Here is a 22780-nt window from a genome sequence, read left to right as displayed (position 1 = left end):
GAACGCTCCTTGAACCAATTCTGCACAACTTGGGTCCGATGGCACGGTGCATTACCTAGCTGGAATATCCCATCATTGTGGGGGTAGATGAAGTCCACGAAGGGCTGCAAATACAAGCAGTGAAATGTAGTGATCACTGGTCAACAGCAGGTTTAGGTGAACCAGTGGACCCAACCCATGCCACACCCCACACCAGTATGGAATCACCACAAGCCTGCACAGTGTCTTGTTGACAACTGGGGTACATGGCTTCATGGGGTCTGTGCCACAGATGAGCCCGGCCATCAGCCCAAAGCAATTGGTACCATGACTCAAGCCACATGTTGCCAGTCCTCTAGGGTCCAGTTAGCAAGTCCAGGTGAGGTGCTGTGCATGGTGTCAAGGTGTTAACAGAGGCTGCATTGAATGTGTTTGTGAGTTGTTTGTCTGTTTGCATAGACAATTCTAGCCAGACGCTGCCAATCATGATCATTAAGCACCTGTGGTCAGCCACTGTGCAGTCCACTGTGGGTGGTAATGCCTTCTATATGACGTATTCCCAGTATATATGTGTGTGTGTGTGTGGATTGAGGAATGTTAAATGCCCACACAACTTCGGAATGGAATCCCCCATCCGTCTTCACCCACCATGATGCCTCATTCAGACTCCCATAATTCACGTCGCCTTGTCCTGAGCACATTGGCCTGGTGTTCAAGCTCACTCACAAGATAATACCAAGGTAATGCCACTTCTTAATCGATTTATTTCAGGTGGTTGTTAGGAATTCCATTTTTTCTATCTTTAGGAAACTCATATTTGTAGAATTATTTTTGTATATTTGTAGAATCCTTATCATCTTCACACATATTACTGAAAAATTAAAATTTATGCATAATCGCCAGTTTAACTTTAAATAAAATAAAAGAATAACCTATATCACTTATACACACAGTGTTTTCATATGCAATTAAGTGAAACAAATAAAGCACTTGCAAAAGCCTTTATTAAACTGATTTATTAAACACAGATATTAATTGCAAATCAACAAAACATGATCACCAGTTCTGAGGTAAAATTAGTTTTTTTTGCAGAAATTAATTATTCACATCACTTTCCAGTCTCTCTCTCTCTTTCAGTCTGCACAATGTTAGCCTCTCTCTCTCTCTCTCTCTCTCTCTCTCTCTCTCTCTCCTTCAGTCTGCACAATGATAGCCTCTCTCTCTCAGTACAGAAACAAAGCCATTATTGACCCCAGCAGCACAGATAGAACAGAGGTGAGAGATGAGTGAGGGGCGGAGCTCCGTGATTCAGCAAGCCTGTAACTGGTGGTGGCCACGCAATGCTGCTGATTGGCTCCGACACATGCAGCATAGGCCATGGCATGAGCCAAATAACTCTGCTCGTTTACGCCCTGGAAAAGATGTGCCATTGGGCCTCTGGCCAAAACAGCCACGTCCTCTCCACCATGGGTCTCCGAGTCCAGAGGAACCGCTGCCTGCTGGATATAGTCCTTACTCTCTGAGAAAGAGAAAGATAGAGAAAAGTGGAAGAGTGAAGAATGTACTTGTTTCAGAAAGACTTCACTAAATGCACTAAAGGAATTGTTAAGCGACACTTTAACCAGCGTTTCAAAGTTTCTGCATAATTAAATGTTTAATACTTAATTCAGAGTTATGAAACTGTGTGGCCTCAGTCTTGACTCGGCCTCTCTCTCATTCGGGTTTTGATCTTAACTCACCCTCGCTCTCATTTGGACCAAGTCTTGACTCACCCTCGCTTTCATTTGGGTCTTGATCTTGATTTGGTTTCCGTCTCATTTGGACCAAGTTTTGAGTCAGGCTCACACTCACTTGGACTCAGTCTTGACTCAGTCTCCATCACATTTGGACCAAGTCTTGACTCAGTTTTGTTCTTATTTGGGTCTTGATCTTGATTCGGTTTCAGTCTCATTCAGTCTCAACTCAGCTTCGCTGTCATACAGACATGGTCTTAGTCTCATTTGGATTGTCTTGACTCAGTCTTGCTTACTTGGGTCTTGATCTTGACCCAGTCTCGCTCTCATTTGAATCCACTCTAGACTAGTCTTACACTCACCTGGATTCCGTCTTGACTAGGTCTTGCTCTCATTTGGGTCTTGATCTTGATTGGGTTTCCATCACATTTGGACCAGGTCTTTACTCACTCTCACTTTTTTTGGGTCTTGATCTTGATCTGGTTTCAGTCTCATTTGCACTCAGTCTCAACTTGGTCTCGCTGTCAAAAGGACCCAGTCTTGAGACAGTCTTACTCTCATTTGGACAGTCTTGACTGATTTGAACCCAGTCTTGACTCTGTCTCACACTCACTTGGACTCAGTCTTATTTGGGTCTTGATCTTGATTCAGTTTCAGTCTCATTTGCATTCAGTCTCAACTTGGTTTTGCTGTCATATGGACCCAGTCTTGCTCTCTTTTGGACCCCCCATCTTGATTTCATCTCACTCTGACTTGGACTCAGTCTTGACTCAACCTCATTTAGACTCAAACACCATTTATACTCAACTCTAGCTTGATTTCGACTCTTTCTCTTTAGACTCATTCATAGCTGGTTCACTAGTCATAGTCTTGGATTTGTCCCAGATTCAACAAAGGTGTCTTGACCTCAGACAACAAGCATGTCTTTGCTGACTTTGTGCAAATGTGACATTTGTGTAACATATTGCTTTTAGAGGAGTGAGTGTGTTTGTCTTACTGGTGTCCACACTGCGGATGTCAGGTCTTTTGTTGTCGATGATTTTGTGTCCAGGGCCATTTCCGTACATCAGTGTGGTGTAAGGGAGCAGGTCCTGTCCATACAGAGGAGATTTACCTGTCAGATCACACAAGCACACATATGCATGAGATACAGACAGACAGCACAGACACCATCGCCGCACCCACCCACCCAAACAAATTAGATTTACTTCACAGCTTAAACAGCAAGCAAGGACATAATTACGTAAGTACACTGCTCAAAAAAATAAAGGGATCACTCAAATAACACATCCTAGATCTGAATGAATGAAATATTCTCATTGAATACTTTGTTCTGTACAAAGTTGAATGTGCTGACAACAAAATCACACAAAAATCAATGGAAATCAAATTTATTAACCAATGGAGGCCTGGATTTGGAGTCGCACACAAAATTAAAGTGGAAAAACACACGACAGGCTGATCCAACTTTGATGTGATGTCCTTAAAACAAGTCAAAATGAGGCTCAGTATTGTGTGTGGCCTCCACGTGCCTGTATGACCTCCCTACAATGCCTGGGCATGCTCCTGATGAGGTGGCAGATGGTCTCCTGAGGGATCTCCTCCCAGACCTGGACTAAAGCATCTCGCTCCATCCACCAACACCACGTTGTACCACAGACTGTCCAGGAGTTGATGGATGGAGCGAGACATGATGTCCCAGATGTGTTCAATCAGATTCAGCCCTGTGCAGCCCTCCAAAGAAATGCCACCCCACACCATTACTGACCCACTGCCAAACTGGTCATGCTGAAGGATGTTGCAGGCAGCAGATCGCTCTCCACGGCATCTCCAGACTCTGTCACGTCTGTCACGTGCTCAGTGTGAACCTGCTTTCATCTGTGAAGAGCACAGGGCGCCAGTGGCGAATTTGCCAATCCTGGTGTTCTCTGGCAAATGCCAAGCGTCCTGCACGGTGTTGGGCTGTGAGCACAGCCCCCATCTGTGGACGTCGGGTCCTCATACCATCCTCATGGAGTCGGTTTCTAACCGTTTGTGCAGACACATGCACATTTGTGGCTTGCTGGAGGTCATTTTGCAGGGCTCTGGCAGTGCTCCTCCTGTTCCTCCTTGCACAAAGGCAAAGGTAGCGGTCCTGCTGCTGGGTTGTTGCCCTCCTACAGCCTCCTCCCCGTCTCCTGGTGTACTGGCCTGTCTCCTGGTAGCGCCTCCAGCCTCTGGACACTACACTGACAGACACAGCAAACCTTCTTGCCACAGCTCACATTGATGTGCCATCCTGGATGAGCTGCACTACCTGAGCCACTTGTGTGGGTTGTAGAGTCTCATGCTACCACGAGTGTGAAAGCACCACCAAAATTCAAAAGTGACCAAAACATCAGCCAGAAAGCAGAAAGGTATTGAGAAGTGGTCTGTGGTCCCCACCTGCAGAACCGCTCCTTTATTGAGTGTGTCTTGCTAATTGCCAATAATTTCCACCTGTTGTCTATTCCATTTGCACAACAGCTGTGAAATTGATTGTCAGTCAGTGTTGCTTCCTAAGTGGACAGTTTGATTTCACAGAAGTTTGATTTACTTGGAGTTATATTGTGTTGTTTAAGTGTTCCCTTTATTTTTTTGAGCAGTGTATGTGACTCCACATACATGATCTCTTACCCAGAATGCTGTTGCCTCTAAAAGGGTACCCGTTGAAAGACAGAGAGTGGGAGTGGTCAGCAGTGACGATTGTCAGTGTCTCGTCCTCATTGGTCAGTTGCAGTGAACGGGCAACAGCGTTGTCAAGGGCAACAGCTTCATGCAGTGCCATGGAGGCACGACTGGCATGATGACCTTGATCAATACGCCCACCTGCATAGACAAGAGTTTGCATGAGTTTGGTGGAGTTTGGACAACCATTGCTTCTCCAAAATGTAGTCTGGAATTTTAAAATGAAATAGTGCAAGAAATTGGGACTTTATGGGATGATAATATTGTTCCAATTCTAGCTTAGCTACAAACACTTTGAAGTAAGAACATGACGATTTTGGCTTGTTTTCTGTGGAAACCATTTGGGTGACTATTGACTTCCAGCATCATTAGCCTAGCAGCTCCAGCTCTAAATGGAAAATGTTGGCTGATCAAACCTTCACTTTCACTACACAGTTACTGTGGTTCCATCTCCAAGTCATGACTGATAAACAATCTTAAGTGCTAATTGACCGATTGACTGACCTATTGATCACGTGTCCGATTGAATAATGAATAAACTGACTGATTGCTTGATTATTTACCCTCCACCAGTAGAAAGAATCCTTTGGGGTTCTTCTGAAGGATGCGAATGGCTTTCTCAGTGGTCTCTATGATGGATGGGTCCATGAGTGGGTCTCTCTCCACCTCGTACCTCATATCACCAGGTTCAAACAGAGCTGGAGATGTACAGGAAAATGAAGTGCCTCATTTCTGCAAATGAATCTTGACAGTGTGCCACAGTATGATGGATAGTTAACAACCACCTCAAACTGGTTTAATGCCTAGCCTAGTCAAGCTTCTGACTCGAGTCTCGTAGAAAATTTAAGGAGGATTTTGAAATTCAGAGTCTATCAGAGGGCAGCACAGTGGAGCAAGAAGGGTTCAATTCCCCAGGCTGGGTTTGATTTTCCAGCCAGGGTCCTCTCTGTGTGGAGGTGACATGTTCTCCCTGTGTCTGCGTGGGTTTCCTCCCCCAGTCCAAAGACATGCAATCAGGGCAATTAGACAAGCTAAACTGCCCCTAGTTCTGTGCATGTGATTGAATATGTCTGTGTCTGTGTATCTGCCCTGCGATGGACCCTTGACCTGTCCAGGTTGTTCCCTGCCTTCTGCCCAATGAGCGCTGGGATAGGTTCCAGTCACACAGATGGATAAGTGGCTTAGATAGAGTGTGTGTGTGCATGTGGGTCCATCAAAGGAAGCAACTTTGAGAAATTGAAGATGCTACAGCAAGCTAATAACGTCTTATGTTAGACGTCTCAAAGCTCTTCATTTCACTGATGTGGTGGTGGTGTGTTAGTGTGTTGTGCTGGTCTGACACAGTGCATAAAAACTCCAGCGGCACTGCCGTGTCTAATCCACTCACACCAGCACCACGTCAGTGTTACTGCAGTGCTGAGAACGACCCACCACCCAGGGGTGGGTCAGGGGTCCTGACCACCGAGGAACATTAAGAGACATGATGTACATTTGCAACAGATATAGGCAAATAAGACCACACCCATTTATTTAAAGCCTATATCTCAGAAATTGATGACGATACAGTGTTGCACTCTATTTATTGGACACCATACATTTTTGGGGGGGATTTTTTAATGTAAAATAATTTTATATGGATTGCAATAAAACTCTTCACCCTTTTGTTCCTGTTCTTTATTTCCAAAATATAAAATAAATAAATTGGTAATTCAAGAAAAAACTGAGTTCTCTCACCCATGAGGTAGTCCGTGGTCTCCGGATCCACTGCGTCAAATTCCTTCTTATTCCACACGTAATGCGCCACCTAATGGAAATACATTCATCAATATTCAATATTCAGTTTGTCAATGTTTAATATTGTGTCCCTCTCTAATTCCCATCCCTGCTCAGGAGCTGAAGTGAAGGCCTTCCACATTAGTTTAACTAGCAACAAAAACAGGAATGCAACCAATCACATGAGGCGTTCATTTGCAAAACCAAATCTCCATTTTAATGAATTTTTATCAAATTCATAGTTTTTTTTATTTTTAGTTTTTTTTTTTTTTTTTTGGTAGAATCAACTCCAATGGTCGTTTAAGACATTTAATGGACGCTCGCTTCTTTTTACCTCTTACTCCCCGGGGTATATTTAGTTTTTTCCGTCTGAATTTTCGTGACTAAATCATATAGCAAATTATTCAGTAACTGCATGAAATAAATGGCAATTTTTATTTTAAGTTTTCTTTGGGGACTATTTTGCCTCGCAGCACCTTAAGTGTATCTCCACCATGAAAGAATTTTAACATTAGTGTGTTCATGGATTTTACGTTGTGGTCCAAAACAATGTGATGACCAACACAAACTGTGCAGCAGCAGATGAGCTGTCGTCTGACTTTACACCTACAAGGTGGACTGACGAGGTAGGAGGGTCTAATAGAGTGGTCTCAAGGAGTTTAAGAGGCTATGTAGGTTGGTAAATTGGCAGGCAGGTTTCTACAACAACAGCCCACAAGAAAAAGCTGCTTAAAACCATTTAAACGATGTATAGAAGTGAGTTAAATAATCTTGCAATATTCTTATGAGAGTCTCACAATGAGAAATATCACTTTTAAAATGTTTACACTTGCCAAGATATCATTTTTTGTGAGTGTAGCCTCAGAGAGAATGGTTTACTACAGTTTTTTGTTGATAGTAAACAAAATTACACCTTGAATATGGGTGTGTTTTATCACTGTTTAATAAACAAGGAATAAACAACTTGACGCCATGCGCTACAGTATTTTACCATGGTTAAAAGGTTGTTAGGCAGAGATTGAGGAGTCCTGCCAGTGAGGAACATCGAGGTGGGTCTAATGTTGACACTATATCTTGGTTATAGACTCATTATTTGCTCTGTGTTGCTGTCAAGTCGCAACTAGTTGTGTAAAGTCTTCCCTGCGCTGAGCTCCGGGTTTAACATGAGGTTCTGATGATTTAATACACGGTTAATTGACTGTAAGTTAAAGACAAAGCAAGCAATTTCTTGACTGTCTTTCTTTTGGTCGCTGTTGCCATCCAGCTCCACCTTTTCTTTCTTCATGCTGATCCACTCGTCTATCAGGTTGCGATTATCCTGTCTTTTGCCGAGGGAGCTGCGATCCAAGGGGTACTCGGGGTCCACTGTGCCTTTGGGGGTCATGTACTTACGGCCTCCGCCAATAACCACCTACACACATATTTGCATATAAATATATGCAGTGATTAGCATGAGCACACAGACATACACACACACTAACACACACACACACACACACACACACACACATACACAGACATACACAGACACTAACACACACACACACACTAACACATACACACACACACACACACACACATACACAGACATACACAGACACTAACACCTACACACACACACACACTAACACATACACACACAAACACTAACACACACACACACACACACTAACACATACACACACACACAAACACATACACTCACACACGCACATACACACACACTCACACACACATGCACACTCACACACACATACACACACACTAACACACACACACACACACACACACACACACACACACACACATACACAGACATACACAGACACTAACACCTACACACACACACACACACACTAACACATACACACACACACACTAACACACACGCACACACACACTAACACATACACACACACACAAACACATACACTCACACACGCACATACACACACACTCACACACACATGCACACTCACACACACATACACACACACTAACACATACACACACACATACACACTCACACACACATGCATACACACACACTAACACATACACACACACAGACATACACACACACTAACACACACACACTAACACATACACACACACACACACACATACACACACACTAACACACACACACAAACGCACACACACACACTAACACATACTCTCTTCTCTTTCTTTCTCTCTCTCGCTCTCTCTCTTTCTCTCTCTTTCTTTATTCTCTCTCTTTCTTTCTCTCTCTCGCTCTCTCTCTCTCTCTCTCTCTCTCTTTCTTTCTTCTCTCTCTTTCTTTCTCTCTCTCTCTCTCTCTCTCACTTACATCAATGTCAGTGTTGTTGATCAGCTGGGCCGCGATGTCCGTGCAGCCGTCTCTTTTGGCTGACGCTGGCATGTCAGCATCGCTGTACCACTTCCTGGAGGGCATACGCACCTGCCGGAGTGGCATGTTGGACACGCGTGGTGGTCACTACACCCACTGACTTACCTACACCCCCCCACACACACACAGAAATTGGTTATTAAAATGTCTGAACTGAGTGAGCACCTCTCACTGCTGTTAGCATGCAGGCTGGTTACACACTGAATTACACAGCAGCTCATGTTTAATCATTTTGTAAATGTATGCAGGTGAAGTACCACACAGCAACTTGACCATCTCTCACCTCTCTCTCTCTCTCTCTCTCTCTCTCTCACTCTCTCTCTCACCTCTCTCTTTCTCTCTCACCCCTCTCTCTCTCTCTCACCTCTCTCTTTCTCTCTCACCTCTCTCTCTCTCTCTCTCTCTCTCTCACCTCTCTCTTTCTCTCTCACCTCTCTCTCTCTCTCTCTCTCTCTCTCACCTCTCTCTCTCACCTCTCTCTTTCTCTCTCTCTCTCTCTCTCTCTCTCTCACCTCTCTCTTTCTCTCTCACCTCTCTCTCTCTCTCTCTCTCTCTCTTTCTCTCACCTCTCTCTTTCTCTCTCACCGTTCTCTCTCTCTCTCTCTCTCTCTCTCTCTCTGTCTCTCTCTTTCTCTCTCTCTCTCTCTCTCTCTCTCTGTCTCTCTTTCTCTCTGTCTCTCTCGCTCAAACTCCCACTTAATCTCTCTCTCATTATTCACCTTGTCCCTCGGCCACGCCTCCTCCTACCCCCTCTCTCTTTACCGATCCAAACCTACTCTTCCTCACCCACTCTCTCTCGCTTACTCACTCTCTCTTTCCACTCTCACAACCCCATCATACTCTAGTGTTTCATCTTGTTTTCCCACATTCCCTCCATCGCTTCCTTCCCTCACTTTGTCATGCTATTTTTGGGTGAAGTGGCCACAACACTGACTACTTTGTTAGTGCATGTTAGAGAAATTACACACCTCCACACCAACTACCATGCACACATTAGAGGCCTGTTACTCGACCCGAACCCGATGGGGACCGACAAATATCAGGGTGACGGCTGTGTTTAGGCCATAAATACAACACTGGGCTTGGGCCAGGCTCAGGTTTGTTTCCTCATCATCAGTCAGTCCCATAAATATTTGGACAAAATTACTATTATTTTAGCTGTCCGGCAACACATTTGAGTTGAATCTACATAATGGATGCCAGCTTAATGTGTGCTCAGTTGGACTGATTTTGCTGAATATTACTTCTTTGTCTTAAAAAGGTCCTGGGCTATGCCTTGGGTCATTGTTCATCTGCACTGTGAAGCATTGTCCAATTAGTTTTGGAGCATTTGCCTAAAACTGAGCAGATAATGTAACCCTACACACTTTAGAATGAATTCTGCCGCTTCCATCAGCCACATCAGTCACATCAGCCGTAAATATAAGAGAAGCGTTCAGTAGGCAGCCATGTCATAACACTACCTCCATCATGTTAGCGCTCCACCAGCGCTTGTACAGGAACAGCAGTAGCGAAACGAAGGTAAACTTAATGTTGTCCTTACATGTCGCCATTAAAAAGGATGTTCCATGCCTTGTATGTGAATGATGTTGCAATGCAGCCATGCCATAGTAACAGCATCATTGGCAAAAACTAATATCAGCTTTAGTAGTGTCAACTGTTTACTGAAGGAGGAAAACAACAAAAGGATATTGAGTAACATTTGGTTAAGATACTCATGTCCTCATTACATTCGTTATATTACATTACATAGCATTACATGCAAAGACAGCTCAGTCAAAACTTGCAGTCTTATCTTTAAACATTCTTTCACTGTGTTTGCGTTCATCAGATTAACCATCTTAGGAAAAGAGTCCGAAGCACAACCCATGTTACAAAATGTTTTGCCACCTGTTGCAGACAATGACACGTTTCTACCTGAGAGGTCTCCAGAAAGTACATGACGTCTGTAAAGTCTGTTTCTTTTCAGCTTTTTAGATGCTGTAATTGTAGCTTTGTGCCTTACTTTAGTCTCTATATTGTTGTCTATACTTTTATTTGTATATTATTTTAGTATTTTATTTTTCTTCATATAAATTTTTATTATTATTATAACTGATTTCCTTACAAATTACTGTAACATCTGTAAAGATGGCATTTTACAGTTTGAACACAATTCAGTGCAGTTGTCCTTCTTATTGTGATTAATGGAGCAATAGAATTGTTTTAAAATCGTTAGAAAATTATATGGAAATAGATCTCTACAATAATCTATATTGAAAGTTAAGAACTTTTTTGGCCCTATCTGTAAAGTTTCTATTTTGGGGATGCAAATTTTTTTTTGGACAGTGATGCTTTGTGTCTAATGCAGACACTCTTTTTATGCATGATTAGTTGAATAATGCAAAGATTTACAGTTTGTTCATTTTCATTATGTATTTTCAATTGTGTACCTGTATAAATAATTAAAATGTATGTGTGTGTGTGTGTGTGTGTGTGTGTGTAGGTACCTGCATCTTTAGCCCACTTGAGAATAGACGTGACCTCATTGCCCTTCTGTGTGCGACACACTCCGTTTTGTGCAGCAGCGCTAAGGCCCACCATGTTCAGGTTAGTCTTAACACCGCAAAGGTATGCCGTTGCCGTGGCAGCACTGTCCGGAATCTGAAAATCTACTGAATACACCTACAAACATGCACACAGACAAACAAACAAACATAGATATAAACACTTTCACACAAGAAAACTGAGAATGTCCCCACAAAGACTGATGTATGGTCCTCATAAGGTTGCATGTACAACAGTGTGTTTAATGGAAAATGAAAGGGTCCAAATAAGGTTGGACAAATGTCCCTTAATTTACGTTATTACAGTATCAGAAAAGTGAAAATGATTGCTAAGGATCAGCCAGGACAGTTGTATGCAAAAGTTTTTGTGCTCTGGTCAAATAACATCCCTTACATAAAACGTATATTTAAAGTCCATTTTATTAAGTTAACCTAGGTAAAGTTCAAGCACATTTCCCAAGTATACTTTATGTAGTAACTATATTTTAAAGTATTCTTTAGGTGTAAAAGTAGTAAAGTTTAAGAACTCAACTAGTTCACATCTAAGTTTTACTTTGTACCTCAAATACACTAAAATACACTATAAGGGAACTTACGAGCACTAGTTCTATATTTCTAGCCCACTTTTTAGTTTATAAAAGTATATTTTATATTACATACATATAAGTACAAGTACAGGCTACAAGTATATAGAAGTACACTATATTGCCAAAAGTATTTGGTTGTCTGGCTTCACACGCATATGAAATTGAATGAGATCTCATTCTTAATCCATAGGGTTTAATATGATGTCAGCCCACCCTTTGCAGCTATAACAGCTTCAACTCTTCTGGGAAGGCTTTCCACAAGGGTTAGAAGTGTTTATGGGAATTTTTGACTGTTCTTCCAGAAGCACATTTGTGAGCTCAGACACTGATGTTGGACGAGAAGGCCTGGTTCACAGTCTCCACTCTAATTCATCCCAAAGATGTTCTATCAGGTTAAGGTCAGGACTTTGTGCAGGCCAGTCCAGTTCTTCCACACCAAACTGGCTCATCCATGTCTTTATGGACCTGCTTTGTGTACCGGTGTTGGAACAGGAAGAGGCCGTCCCCAAACGACAAAAAGCCAAAAGCCACATGAAGTTTGGATGTCTGTAGTGATTGACTCTGCAGAAAGCAGTCTGCAGGCCTAGGGCCTTGGGTTTATACACCTGTGGCCATGGAAGTGATCGGGGCACCTGAATTCAATGATTTGGATGGGTGAATACTTTTAGATATATAATGTATATGAATATGTATATAGAAGTCTGTAGTAGTCTGAAGTAGAAGTATAGGCCAAACTTTTCTGCATTTTCTTGTCAGTTTAAGCCAAGCATGCTGACCAGTAATTTTGTCTAATATATATTTGAAAAGTACATAAAAAGTAAACTGAGACCACACTAACCTAACTTAGGGGAAAAGAAAATGCTTAGGTTCCAGGAGTGTAAAAACACTCATTTTTGATATAGTTTTAAATTCAGATGTCAACATTTTATTTAATTTAATTTTTTGTGCACATTTTACAGTTATTTTTATTTATTCCAATATACAGCAAATAAAGTAATGTGTTGAAACATGCAGAACTTATTTTAACTTCAAAATCAACAAAAGGTCCCTTAATAAAAGAGTTTCATCAAGTGTTCTGTTAGTACACCTCATTTGAACTAAATATAGGTTAATATTAGGGCTATTATGTTACAGTACTACTGAAACCAAAGACCTCATGAAAATTAAAAAAGTAAAATATTTTTGTTTTTCTGCGTCATTTGAGTTCAACAGGAGTATTTATACTGTGTCAAAATTTAATCATGAAAGGAACAATTGAAATAGTCTGAAATTACTTGAATGAAAAATCTCAGTACATTGACTTCCATTACAAAGAACCAGACTTTTTGCCTTCTCCTGTAAAGTTATGATTTTGAGATACTTCATATACGAGTATATGAGTTCTTATATGAGTGTGCATGTGTGTGTACCTTAGCGAGGCCCACATAAGGGAACGTATCCATGGTCATTACAGTCTCCTCCCCTGTCTGGTTCTCCAGTTGGCCTTTTAAGATGCGAGCGGCAGTGATTGTGGTGATGCCCATCCCTGAAAACAGCAGTTAACAATAAATACACACTCTACACTCACCTGGGGCCAGTTCTGTTCTACCAGTATCCTTAGCTTGACCATTAACACAACATTGACCATGCAACACAACAGCTGTCAATTTGGCTTTTAGAACAATATATTTAATGTTGCTTGCTTCATTTGTGATTTCTAAGGTGATTAAAAATATTTTTAAAATATTATCTAAGTATCAGTTTCACTCATCTAGCATTCAAAGATTTACAGTTGCTTTTATCATTTGGGTTATTTTATATATTTGTAAATGATTGTAAAATGACTAGAAAAGCATATAGTATTAAAATTGACATTGACATAAATTTACTATTCAGAATGTGTATAAAAAGTAGTGACCAAACATTACATGAGGTAAATAACAAAATGACTGTAAACAGATGTAGAAGTAGGATTTACTATGCATATTTTATTCAAACATTCTTGAAGTATTGGCTATAAAATCAGTTGTAGTTCCAAACAAAGTTTGAATAATTGAAAAAAGATATGTAAATTCAGTGCAACTTTGTCATTGTATACAAATGGGGTACATGAATCATTTAATGAATCGTGTTAGAGTTACTTCCCTGGTGCATAAACAGAAGCAAAAGGAAAAGCATAAAATGTGGCTTGAGCAAAGGTTATGGCACATTTTATATTTTTTGCTTTATTTTCTTCCAATATGTTAAATTTAGCAAATAAATAATAAATAAATGTGTGCTCTAAAATTTGCAGAAATGTGTCATATTTAATCAATCCATCGATCAACCTTTATTTAGTCTCGGAGAACATTGAGGGTGCCCCTCATTTACAATGTTGCCGAGTTCATACAGTGCAAGGGATTGATGAAGTATAAGATCATATTAAATGATGAAAGTCAATTTAATAAATCAAGACTCAAATCAGGTAAGTATAAAAATTGAAACATTAATAATAATGCAAATACATTCAAATGTAATAAAAATAATAAAACAGAAATTAAAACATACATAAGATGTAAAGGTTAATAAAATCAAGTCAAAAGTTTGTTCCCTGTAGAGGGAACCCCACAGGGGGTGTTAAAACTGGGTTTAGTGGGTTTGATGAGATTGGTAAGTTTGGTAACTCTTTGATGAGTATTGAAAGTTTAGCCTTACCATCTCCCAGGAACAGCACGATGTTTTTGGCCACATTAGTGTTGAGTTTCCTACTGAGAGCTGATTTCAGTGTAGTCTGAGCCTGGGCCCTCCAGAACTCTGGGTTCTTCTCTTCAACTACACACAAAACCAACTCAGATATCATAATGCAAACTCACAAATTCTGACACATTACTTTCAACACATTTGAGTAGAAATACAAAGCAGGTCGTGTTCCCTGTTTTACACTGCTGTTCAAAAGCACTGTCTGAATGCACTGTAGCTCTGCGTTAAAATGGACAAGTTTGTTCTCTGCCGGGGATGTGTTAACAAAATTTCACTTCAAAATCAACAAAAATGTGTTATTTAGACCAGGAATGTACAACTTTGGCACAACTGTGTAAGATAACCCACTTGCATCAGGACTGCACAAGATTCAGAGACAAACTGGATTCCTAACAACCACCTGGAAGAGCTGGTCGACCTCAAAACCTCCCCCATCAGATAAACAGCACTGAAAGCTTTGATCCCTGAGAGAGAGGAGAAAATCAAGCTGCTTCAGATCTGAAAACATCCACAGGTGTTCCTGTCCATCCTTCCACTGTGAGAAGACCACTCAGCGCTGTGGGTCTGAAAGGACATGTAGCTGATCATGAAGAACCTCACTGAGAAAAGGAGACAGACACTTCAAACAAATAAGCTGAACGATGCACTGACTGCCCCAGATTCCAGACCTCAGCACCACTGAATGGGTTTGATCACTTCAGAAAATCATCAGCTAGCTTCTCAGACTGAGCTTTGGAGGCGTGGAAAAGTAATATTTTGGTTTCTGTTCATTTTTCTGTTACATATATTCTCTGCTCTTTTTCATGATGCTTGAAGTTCTGCTTATAGACATAAATATTCAGTATTTTTACATAATCTTCTGCATCGGCGGCAGCTGAGGGAGTGCATGCTGGTGAGGAGGAGCGTGTGTATGTGTATGCGGTGAAGATTTCAGAGGAAAGAGAGAAGAATTACCCACAAGACTGCAGGATCTGTTTGTTATGTGTTACAATTCATTAGTGTGGGCTTTCGTCTCTCTCGCCACCCGACATAGGAAAGCAGCCGCTTGTGTTCGCATTGTAACTATGTACTTTAACTAAATATGTATTGGTGTTCCGTATTTGCTGTTTTGTATGAACCCCGAGGGGAACAAAGGAAATGTACCAGTTATATAACTTCTATTACACCCCTGCTAATACGCTGCAGTACACAGCAGAGGGATTCTACAAGCCGGAAACACATGCCTGCAAAAAAGCGCAGAAGTCCTCCAGCTTGAAAGAGCTGACTGAGGAGGAAACATAAAGAAACTTCAGACTGATCAGAGCTCACCAGAGAGAGAGATTTGAGTCCATGTCTATGTTCGCCAATAGAGAAGTTCCAAACTGTAATTGCTGTTGTGAGAATCTTATCTCTGCTGTGCTGTATATATATATATATATTTAAATATATAGGGCGGCACGGTGGCGCAGTGGGTAGCGAGGAGGGCCTGGGTTCGATTCCCTGGCCGGGTGACCAGGTCCTCTCTGTGTGGAGTTTGCATGTTCTCCCCGTGTCTGTGTGGGTTTCCTCTGGGTTCTCTGGTTTCCTCCCACAGTCCAAAGACATCCTTGCCATCACTGATGGAACAATGAATCCTATATTATACCAGCAAATTCTAAAGGAATATGTCAGGACATCTGACAGAGAACATGGGTCATGCAGCAAGACAACGACCCTAAGCACGCAAGTCGTTCTACCAAAGAATGGTTAAAGAAGAATGAAGTGGATGTTCTGGAATGGCCAGCCAAAGTCCTGACCTTAACTCTATAGAACTGTTGTGAAAGGGCCTAAGGCAGCAAACCCACCAACATAAGAGTTGACGCTGTTTTGTTCACAGGAATGGGCTAAAACTCCACCAAGCCGATTTTCAGGACCTACCAACAGGTATTAAAAATGTTTAGTTGCAGTTATTGCTGCACAAGAGGGTCACGTCAGATACTGAAAGCAAAGGTTCACATACTCACTCACAGAGCTGGAATATTGGATAATTTTCCTCAACAAAAAATGATCAAGTGTAAAATCTTTGTTGCATTTATTTGACTTGGTTCTCTGTATCTCTATTAGGAAAAAAACGATGTTGCAGGTCAAATTTGTGCAGAAACATTGAAAATGTAAAAGGTTCACAAACTTTCAAGCACCAATTTAAATATATACATTCTAAATATTAACTGGGGCAGGAGACCACAGGATGAGCGGTTAATCATCTTCACAAATCTGGTTTCCAAGGTCAGCCGTATAAAGCCTGTCTAATTTCCCTCTGCTGAGACCAGCCTAGTGAGCTCCTGCTAATTAGCTGGCTCTGCTGTCAAGCCCAGCCTGGCCACGAAGCTGGGGAGCAAAGAACTGATCGTTGGGAATACCTTTCCTCATCTATCTCAGCATCCATTTTCTCTGAAGTCTTCAAATTGGATTTTGGTTTCTGGATTGGATGAAATCACTGCAATCTGGATGTTTCATGGGCTATTTCAGGGCTTTAATCCAATCCTGAAGTCCAACTGGACAACTGCCATGGAACCTGGGGCCTGTCCATCCAGATCCATACGGGCCTAATGTTTATGGATGCGGATCTTAAACAAAAGGTTTTTAAAATATACAGTTCTCTATTTAACTATACATTTCAGCATAATGAAATGGCGAAGATGTAAAAAAAGTGATTCAGAGTGGTTTGACGTGAAATGCTAAAGAGTTTAATGCCTTTAAAAGCTCCCACATAGAAATGGTTATGAATACACTGCTTGATGCCCATTTTTGTTGTTTTGAGGTTTTGAGATAAAAATTTTTGGTGTAGAACTTACTTTATGTACTTTAATTTACTTTCTATGATTTAAATACACAACATGGTCAAAAGTATGTGGACACTTCTAATTATTGAGATGTATTCAGATGTTTCAGCCAGACCACTGCTAACAGGTGTACAGAATCAAGCACATGGCCATGCAATCTCCATACACAAACATTGGCAGTAGATTGGGTTGTACTGAAGAGCTCCATCAGTTTAAATGCCATAGGATGCCACCTTTGCTGAGTCAGTTTGTGAAACGTTTAACCTGCTAGATCTGCCCCAGACAACTGTAAGTGCTATTATTGTGAATTAGAAGCCTCTAGGAGAAACCACAGCTTGGTCACAAGGGCCATCAAGTGCTGAAGTGCATGGCACATAAAATTGCTTATCCTCAGTAGCGTCACTTAGAGGTCCAAACTGCCTCTGGAAGCAAAATTAGCACAAGAACTTTGTGTCAAAAGCCTCACGAAATTGGTTTCCCAACCCATTGGACACACTTTGGGATGAACTGGAATGTAGACTCTGAGCCAGGTCTTCTCGTCCAACAGTGTCTGTCCTCACAAAAAAGCCTTTTTGACTGAATGGGCAAAAATTCCCACAGACAGTGCAAAATCTTGTGGAAAGCCTTCCCAGATGATTTGAGCCTCAAAAGGAGGGCCAACTCTATTTTAATGCCCATGCTTTTGTACATTAATGGTGCAGTGCTAGATGCTGGGTGTTGTAAGGCAAAGAAAATGTATGTTTTTAGATTTAAAAACTGCTATTATGATTACATTTTACACAAAGTTTCTCTACAAGGAACCATTTCATGACTTTGTTTTCATCTCGACGACTGACTTCTGCAATATTTTAAAAAAATAAATAAATCTGTGGATTTCTCCTTCAGAACTTCATTGTGTGGAGATTTTTTCAACTTTGACACCTTTATTGTTGAGTGAAGGTTTGCGGGTTTTATATGAAGTAGGCCTAAACGTCATAAATGGAAACACAAAGAAAGAAAGTAGGCGGGTTGTCCTCATGCAAATTACTTCCATTGAATTCACCACCAATTGGGTCCCATTCGTTCTGTGACAAGAGGGCTTCAGGCATTGGGGTACAAAAAAAAAAACACATTATGAAATGTATTCAGCACACACACGCACACACACACACACACATTCCTTAGATGAAACACACACTTGGAATGAAAAGCACACTCCCACTCTCACGCCGACACATTCTTCCTATCGTTATTCAACCCATTGCCTGGTTGACAGCTTGGTGGGACTGCAGAGAGAAAACCTGCAGTGGGAGTGGGTGGAACATTATCTAATACCGAACCTGTGGACAGGTGAGGAGAGAGAGAGAGAGAAACAAACACAGAGCTAATGGTGCATTCGGAGAGCCTTCGTCAATTCGTGAAGTTCCAAAATTGTCACATCATCAAATAATAACTAGCAACAATTCATACATCTATCTAGTGGAATGGATCACTACATCTACAACAGAAAGCTGTGATTTACAAACCATCTTTTACAGTTACTTCATTAAAAAGCATAGCAAAGAAGATATATTTAATATTTTCCCTTATCAACTTTATCGATTTTTGTAAATATAAACTAATTCCAAATGTAATGCCTTCAACATTCCCAAGAAGTTGGGCTGGGGGCAGTGTAAGACTGGGAAGTTTATGGAAAAATCAAGAACACCCCACATGGAATACTCATGACCTTTGGTCACTCAGATGGACCTGAATCAAAAACCCACACACTTCTGAAATGAATGAAACCACATGATATCATGAATATTTATATAGATGCAAGTTAAAAATCTACTACGCAAAGTGAAAACTGTATATATACAATATCAAGAAACTTCTCTGTTCTAAAACTTACCTGTCCACATACGTTTGGCCACAGACTGTACATTAATGGCAGTCTGGTATATGCAGCGTGATACAAGGCAAAGACAATGTAATTTTTAGATTAACAACTATTACTACGATTATCAGTGTTACATATAAAACCTCAGAAGACGTGTGCGTGTTCAATGGTGGTTTTGGATAGTAAATAAAACGGCTATATTTTATGACCCCTCATTCCTATCACCACCACTGTCAAGAAATTAAAGTTTTAGGTAAGTTTCTCTACAATTAACTTTTGAAAACTCTAGTTAGTAAACAAAGTTTGTCACCACACCTACAAACGCAAGGTAAAAATCTACTACGTAAAGCGAAAATCAAACATGAAGAACATTAATAAGCGCCACCGACTTCTCTGGGCTAAAGCTCATCTGAGATGGACTGACACAAACTGGAAACTGTGCTCTGATAAGTCTGCCTTTCAGTAATGGGCGTCGTGTTCTCCAGGCCAATAAGAAAATGACCATCCTGACAGTTACCAGTATAAAGTTCAAAAGCCAACATCTGTCATAGCATAAGTGTGTGTTAGTGGGTAACGGCATTCTTGCTTGGGGATTTATATGCATTTTAGAGCAGCATGTACTGCCATCCGGATGACGTCTTTTTCGAGATGTCCCTGCTTGCTTCATCAATGCCAAGTCACATTCTGTAGTATGACTTCGTAGTAAGAGAGTGCATGTGCTAGACAGGTCTGCCTGCAATCCAGACCTGCCACCCACTCAAAAAATTGTGGAGTATTATAACGTTCACTATATGACAACAGAGGCCTTAGACTGTTCAGCAGCTGAAGTGAAGCAAAGCAAGAATCAAGCAAGAATGGGGAAGAATTCATGTTCACAAGTACAACAACTGGCATCCTCAGTTCCCCCAAATAAGTGCTGAACTCTGTTAAAAGGAAAGGTGATGCAACACAGTGGGGAACCTGCCCCTGTCCCAACATTTTTGGAACATGTAGCAGGCATCAAATTTAGAATAATTGTATAAGTACAGAAAAAATATAATTTGTTGAAATAAATAAATAGTAATGTATTACTTATTTTGTTTTTGTACTGTTTTCAGTTAAATTTAGGTCAAATGCAAATTTGCAAATTACTGCAGCCTGTTTTTACTTTTCCTACCGGCCCAACATTTTTTGTAATGTGATTTGGTCTAATGTTTTACACTCTGCATCTATCTTGGCATCAGTTTGCCCTGACTTACTGCACATAATAAGATGGTAAATACTAAATGGTACATTATGCCTTTGCCTATTTGCATAAGTACAGTGCCTATAAAAAGTATTAACCCCCTTAGTTTTCTTGCGTTATTATCATCAAACATTGAACAATTTTCAACAGAAACCGTCTTTTATGTCAAAGTGAAAGCAGAAGAAGTACATTAAATTCATTAGGAAAAAGACAATTGTTAGAAATCAAATAATTGGAGATTGCTAAATGGAGATCACCTGTGTGGAATCAAGGGGTTCCTGAAACATAAGTTTCTGGAAGGTCTAACGTCTAAGGTCTAAGGTCTAACCCACACCGTTAGAGAACTCCATGCAACTCTGCGAGTAGGTGATTGAAAAGGCACAGGGGGTCCATACAAGAACATTTCCAAGTCACTGAATGTCCTTTGGAGTGCAGTGAAATCAATCATTAAGAAATGGGAAGGGTATGGCACAGCTGTAAATCTGCCAACAACCGGCAAAAAGTGTGTCTGCGCAAAAAGGCGGCCAGAAAGGGAGACTTATGATAACTGAATGAGTCTCAGTGGCTGAGATTGGAAAGACTGTTGCCTGGATGCATTCCCAGTCACAGCTTTATGGGGGGTCACTGTTGAGTAAAACTTTAATGACCTCTTTGTTGTAGTCTGCCAGAGGACTCTAGAAGAAAGTCAACTGGAAGAAGGTTCTATGACACCAAAATCAAGGTTTTTGGCCATCAGACTAAACGCCACATCCTATCCTAATCATACCATCTCCTCTGTGAAGCATGATGGTGGCAGTATTATGCTGTAGGGAAACTTCTCTGCAGCAGACCCTGGATGGCTAATGAAAACAGAGAATCTTTCAGTAAATCACAAATCACTTCAGCCCTGATGGGGTTGAAAGAGAAGAGGAAAGAAAGAGGACAATCTTTCCAGCACAAATGAGGAACAAGGAATTTCAATTAACCGAAAAAAGCTACTAAATATGCAAACATGTCAAAATTTTTGCTTCTACCTCAAGGAAGCATGCAAGTAGTTAGCTAATTTGCTAATGAATCCTTGCTGGTACTGTACCTTTAATTGGTACTTTAATTGAGCTAAAGTTCAAAGAGCTAATGTGCAGCACAGCTGTCGGGCTGGCTGAACAACCTGGAATCAGCCAGAAATTAACCCAACACCATTCACCAAACTAAACGGGGCTGTAAGAATCTTTACAGACTGGCTGGAACAAAACATTAATACTGATCTGGAAAAACTGACCAAACTATGCTGAACCTGATATTGGGTCAGTTTTATGGCTTAGTACTTCAAAAGGCGGGGCTTACAGCAGAAAGTGCACCGAGTGGGCGGAGCTCGTTACTCTGACATAGCAACAAGCTGCTCGTTAAGGAGCTATAATTTGGAGGAAGGAACTGAACATTAAAACATTAAACGCCGTGTTCACGGCCAGTTTATTCATTTCTTACTGTATTTATTTAACTGCTGTAGTAAAGCAGTAGAACACTCGAGGAGTGAGTTATCACCAATAACATCACGGCTGTGAGGATCTACAGCTACCAAATCACAGCCGGGATGGTATTTCATAACCCCGTCTCATCTTCTATTGTTTAATTATGAAACTGTTCAAACTTTTGAATATGATTGGTCTGATGTGTTTACATGATATCAGAGAATGTCGGTGATAACTTGGTAACATGAAACTTTTTTTTCAGCCATGCTAGAGCAGCCAATGACAAAATCCATCTGAATGCATCATAAGAACGTATGGGAAAGTTCCAAAGTTGTGAGAGGTGAAGGTAAGACAGGTAACATAATACAGGTGGATGCAAAAGGAAAGCAACTCCTTATAAATGATATTCCATGTAAGGCCGATGTTGCCCCAGGCTGTCATAGACAGACTTACCTGAAGCAGTGGACAGCCCTACCGTGGCCAGAAGGAAAAACAGGGTGAACACCTTCACCGGCATCGTTGTGACCAAGTGGGCAGCACTTCTCTCCAGACCAACCATGAGCTGAAAGAGAACTCCTGCTGCTCTCTGAGGCAACATAAATCAGATTACAAGTGACCCCTGAACTCTTTCACGAATAATATTAATATGGGGCTTTCTGTTGTGGGAGTTCAAAGTTCTTGAAAGAAAAGTTTATTGATCCGCGACAAGGATGTTTTGAAGTAAATGACTGATAGCATACCGGAGATAAATATTATTATTCTTAATTGGCAGTTCAAAGTTCAAATAAGAAATGATTTTGCTTGTTGCACGTGGCAAAAGCAAATGCTGACAAGGCAAATCTTTAATAATGAAAACATAGCTGTGGCATGTGCAAAACTGTAGAATCACTATTAGGTCAGTATTAGAAACCAAGCAAGCAAGCAAAGTTTATTCATGTAGTGCTTTTTACAGCAGGTGCTGTGACAAAGCAGCTTTACAGAATAATCAGTATTCCAGAACGAAAATCCGGG

The 22780-nt window shown here is 40.9% G+C and overlaps 1 protein-coding gene across 1 annotated transcript; it reads right to left on the bottom strand.

Annotated features, from left to right (window-relative positions):
- Nucleotides 1-966: 966 nt before the first annotated feature.
- alp3 (alkaline phosphatase 3) lies at nt 967-22368 on the bottom strand. Its single transcript, XM_037546379.1, is given in 12 exon segments — nt 967-1498; nt 2710-2826; nt 4368-4559; nt 4982-5116; nt 6153-6222; nt 7462-7602; nt 8524-8623; nt 8625-8688; nt 11073-11247; nt 13126-13241; nt 14390-14506; nt 22223-22368. Coding segments are annotated over 12 exon segments (1668 nt in total). The 5' UTR covers nt 22368; the 3' UTR covers nt 967-1202.
- Nucleotides 22369-22780: the final 412 nt, after the last annotated feature.

Source organism: Pygocentrus nattereri, chromosome 17, assembly GCF_015220715.1.
Source record: "Pygocentrus nattereri isolate fPygNat1 chromosome 17, fPygNat1.pri, whole genome shotgun sequence".
Lineage (NCBI taxonomy): Eukaryota > Metazoa > Chordata > Actinopteri > Characiformes > Serrasalmidae > Pygocentrus > Pygocentrus nattereri.
This window is presented reverse-complemented; position numbering and strand designations above follow the sequence as displayed.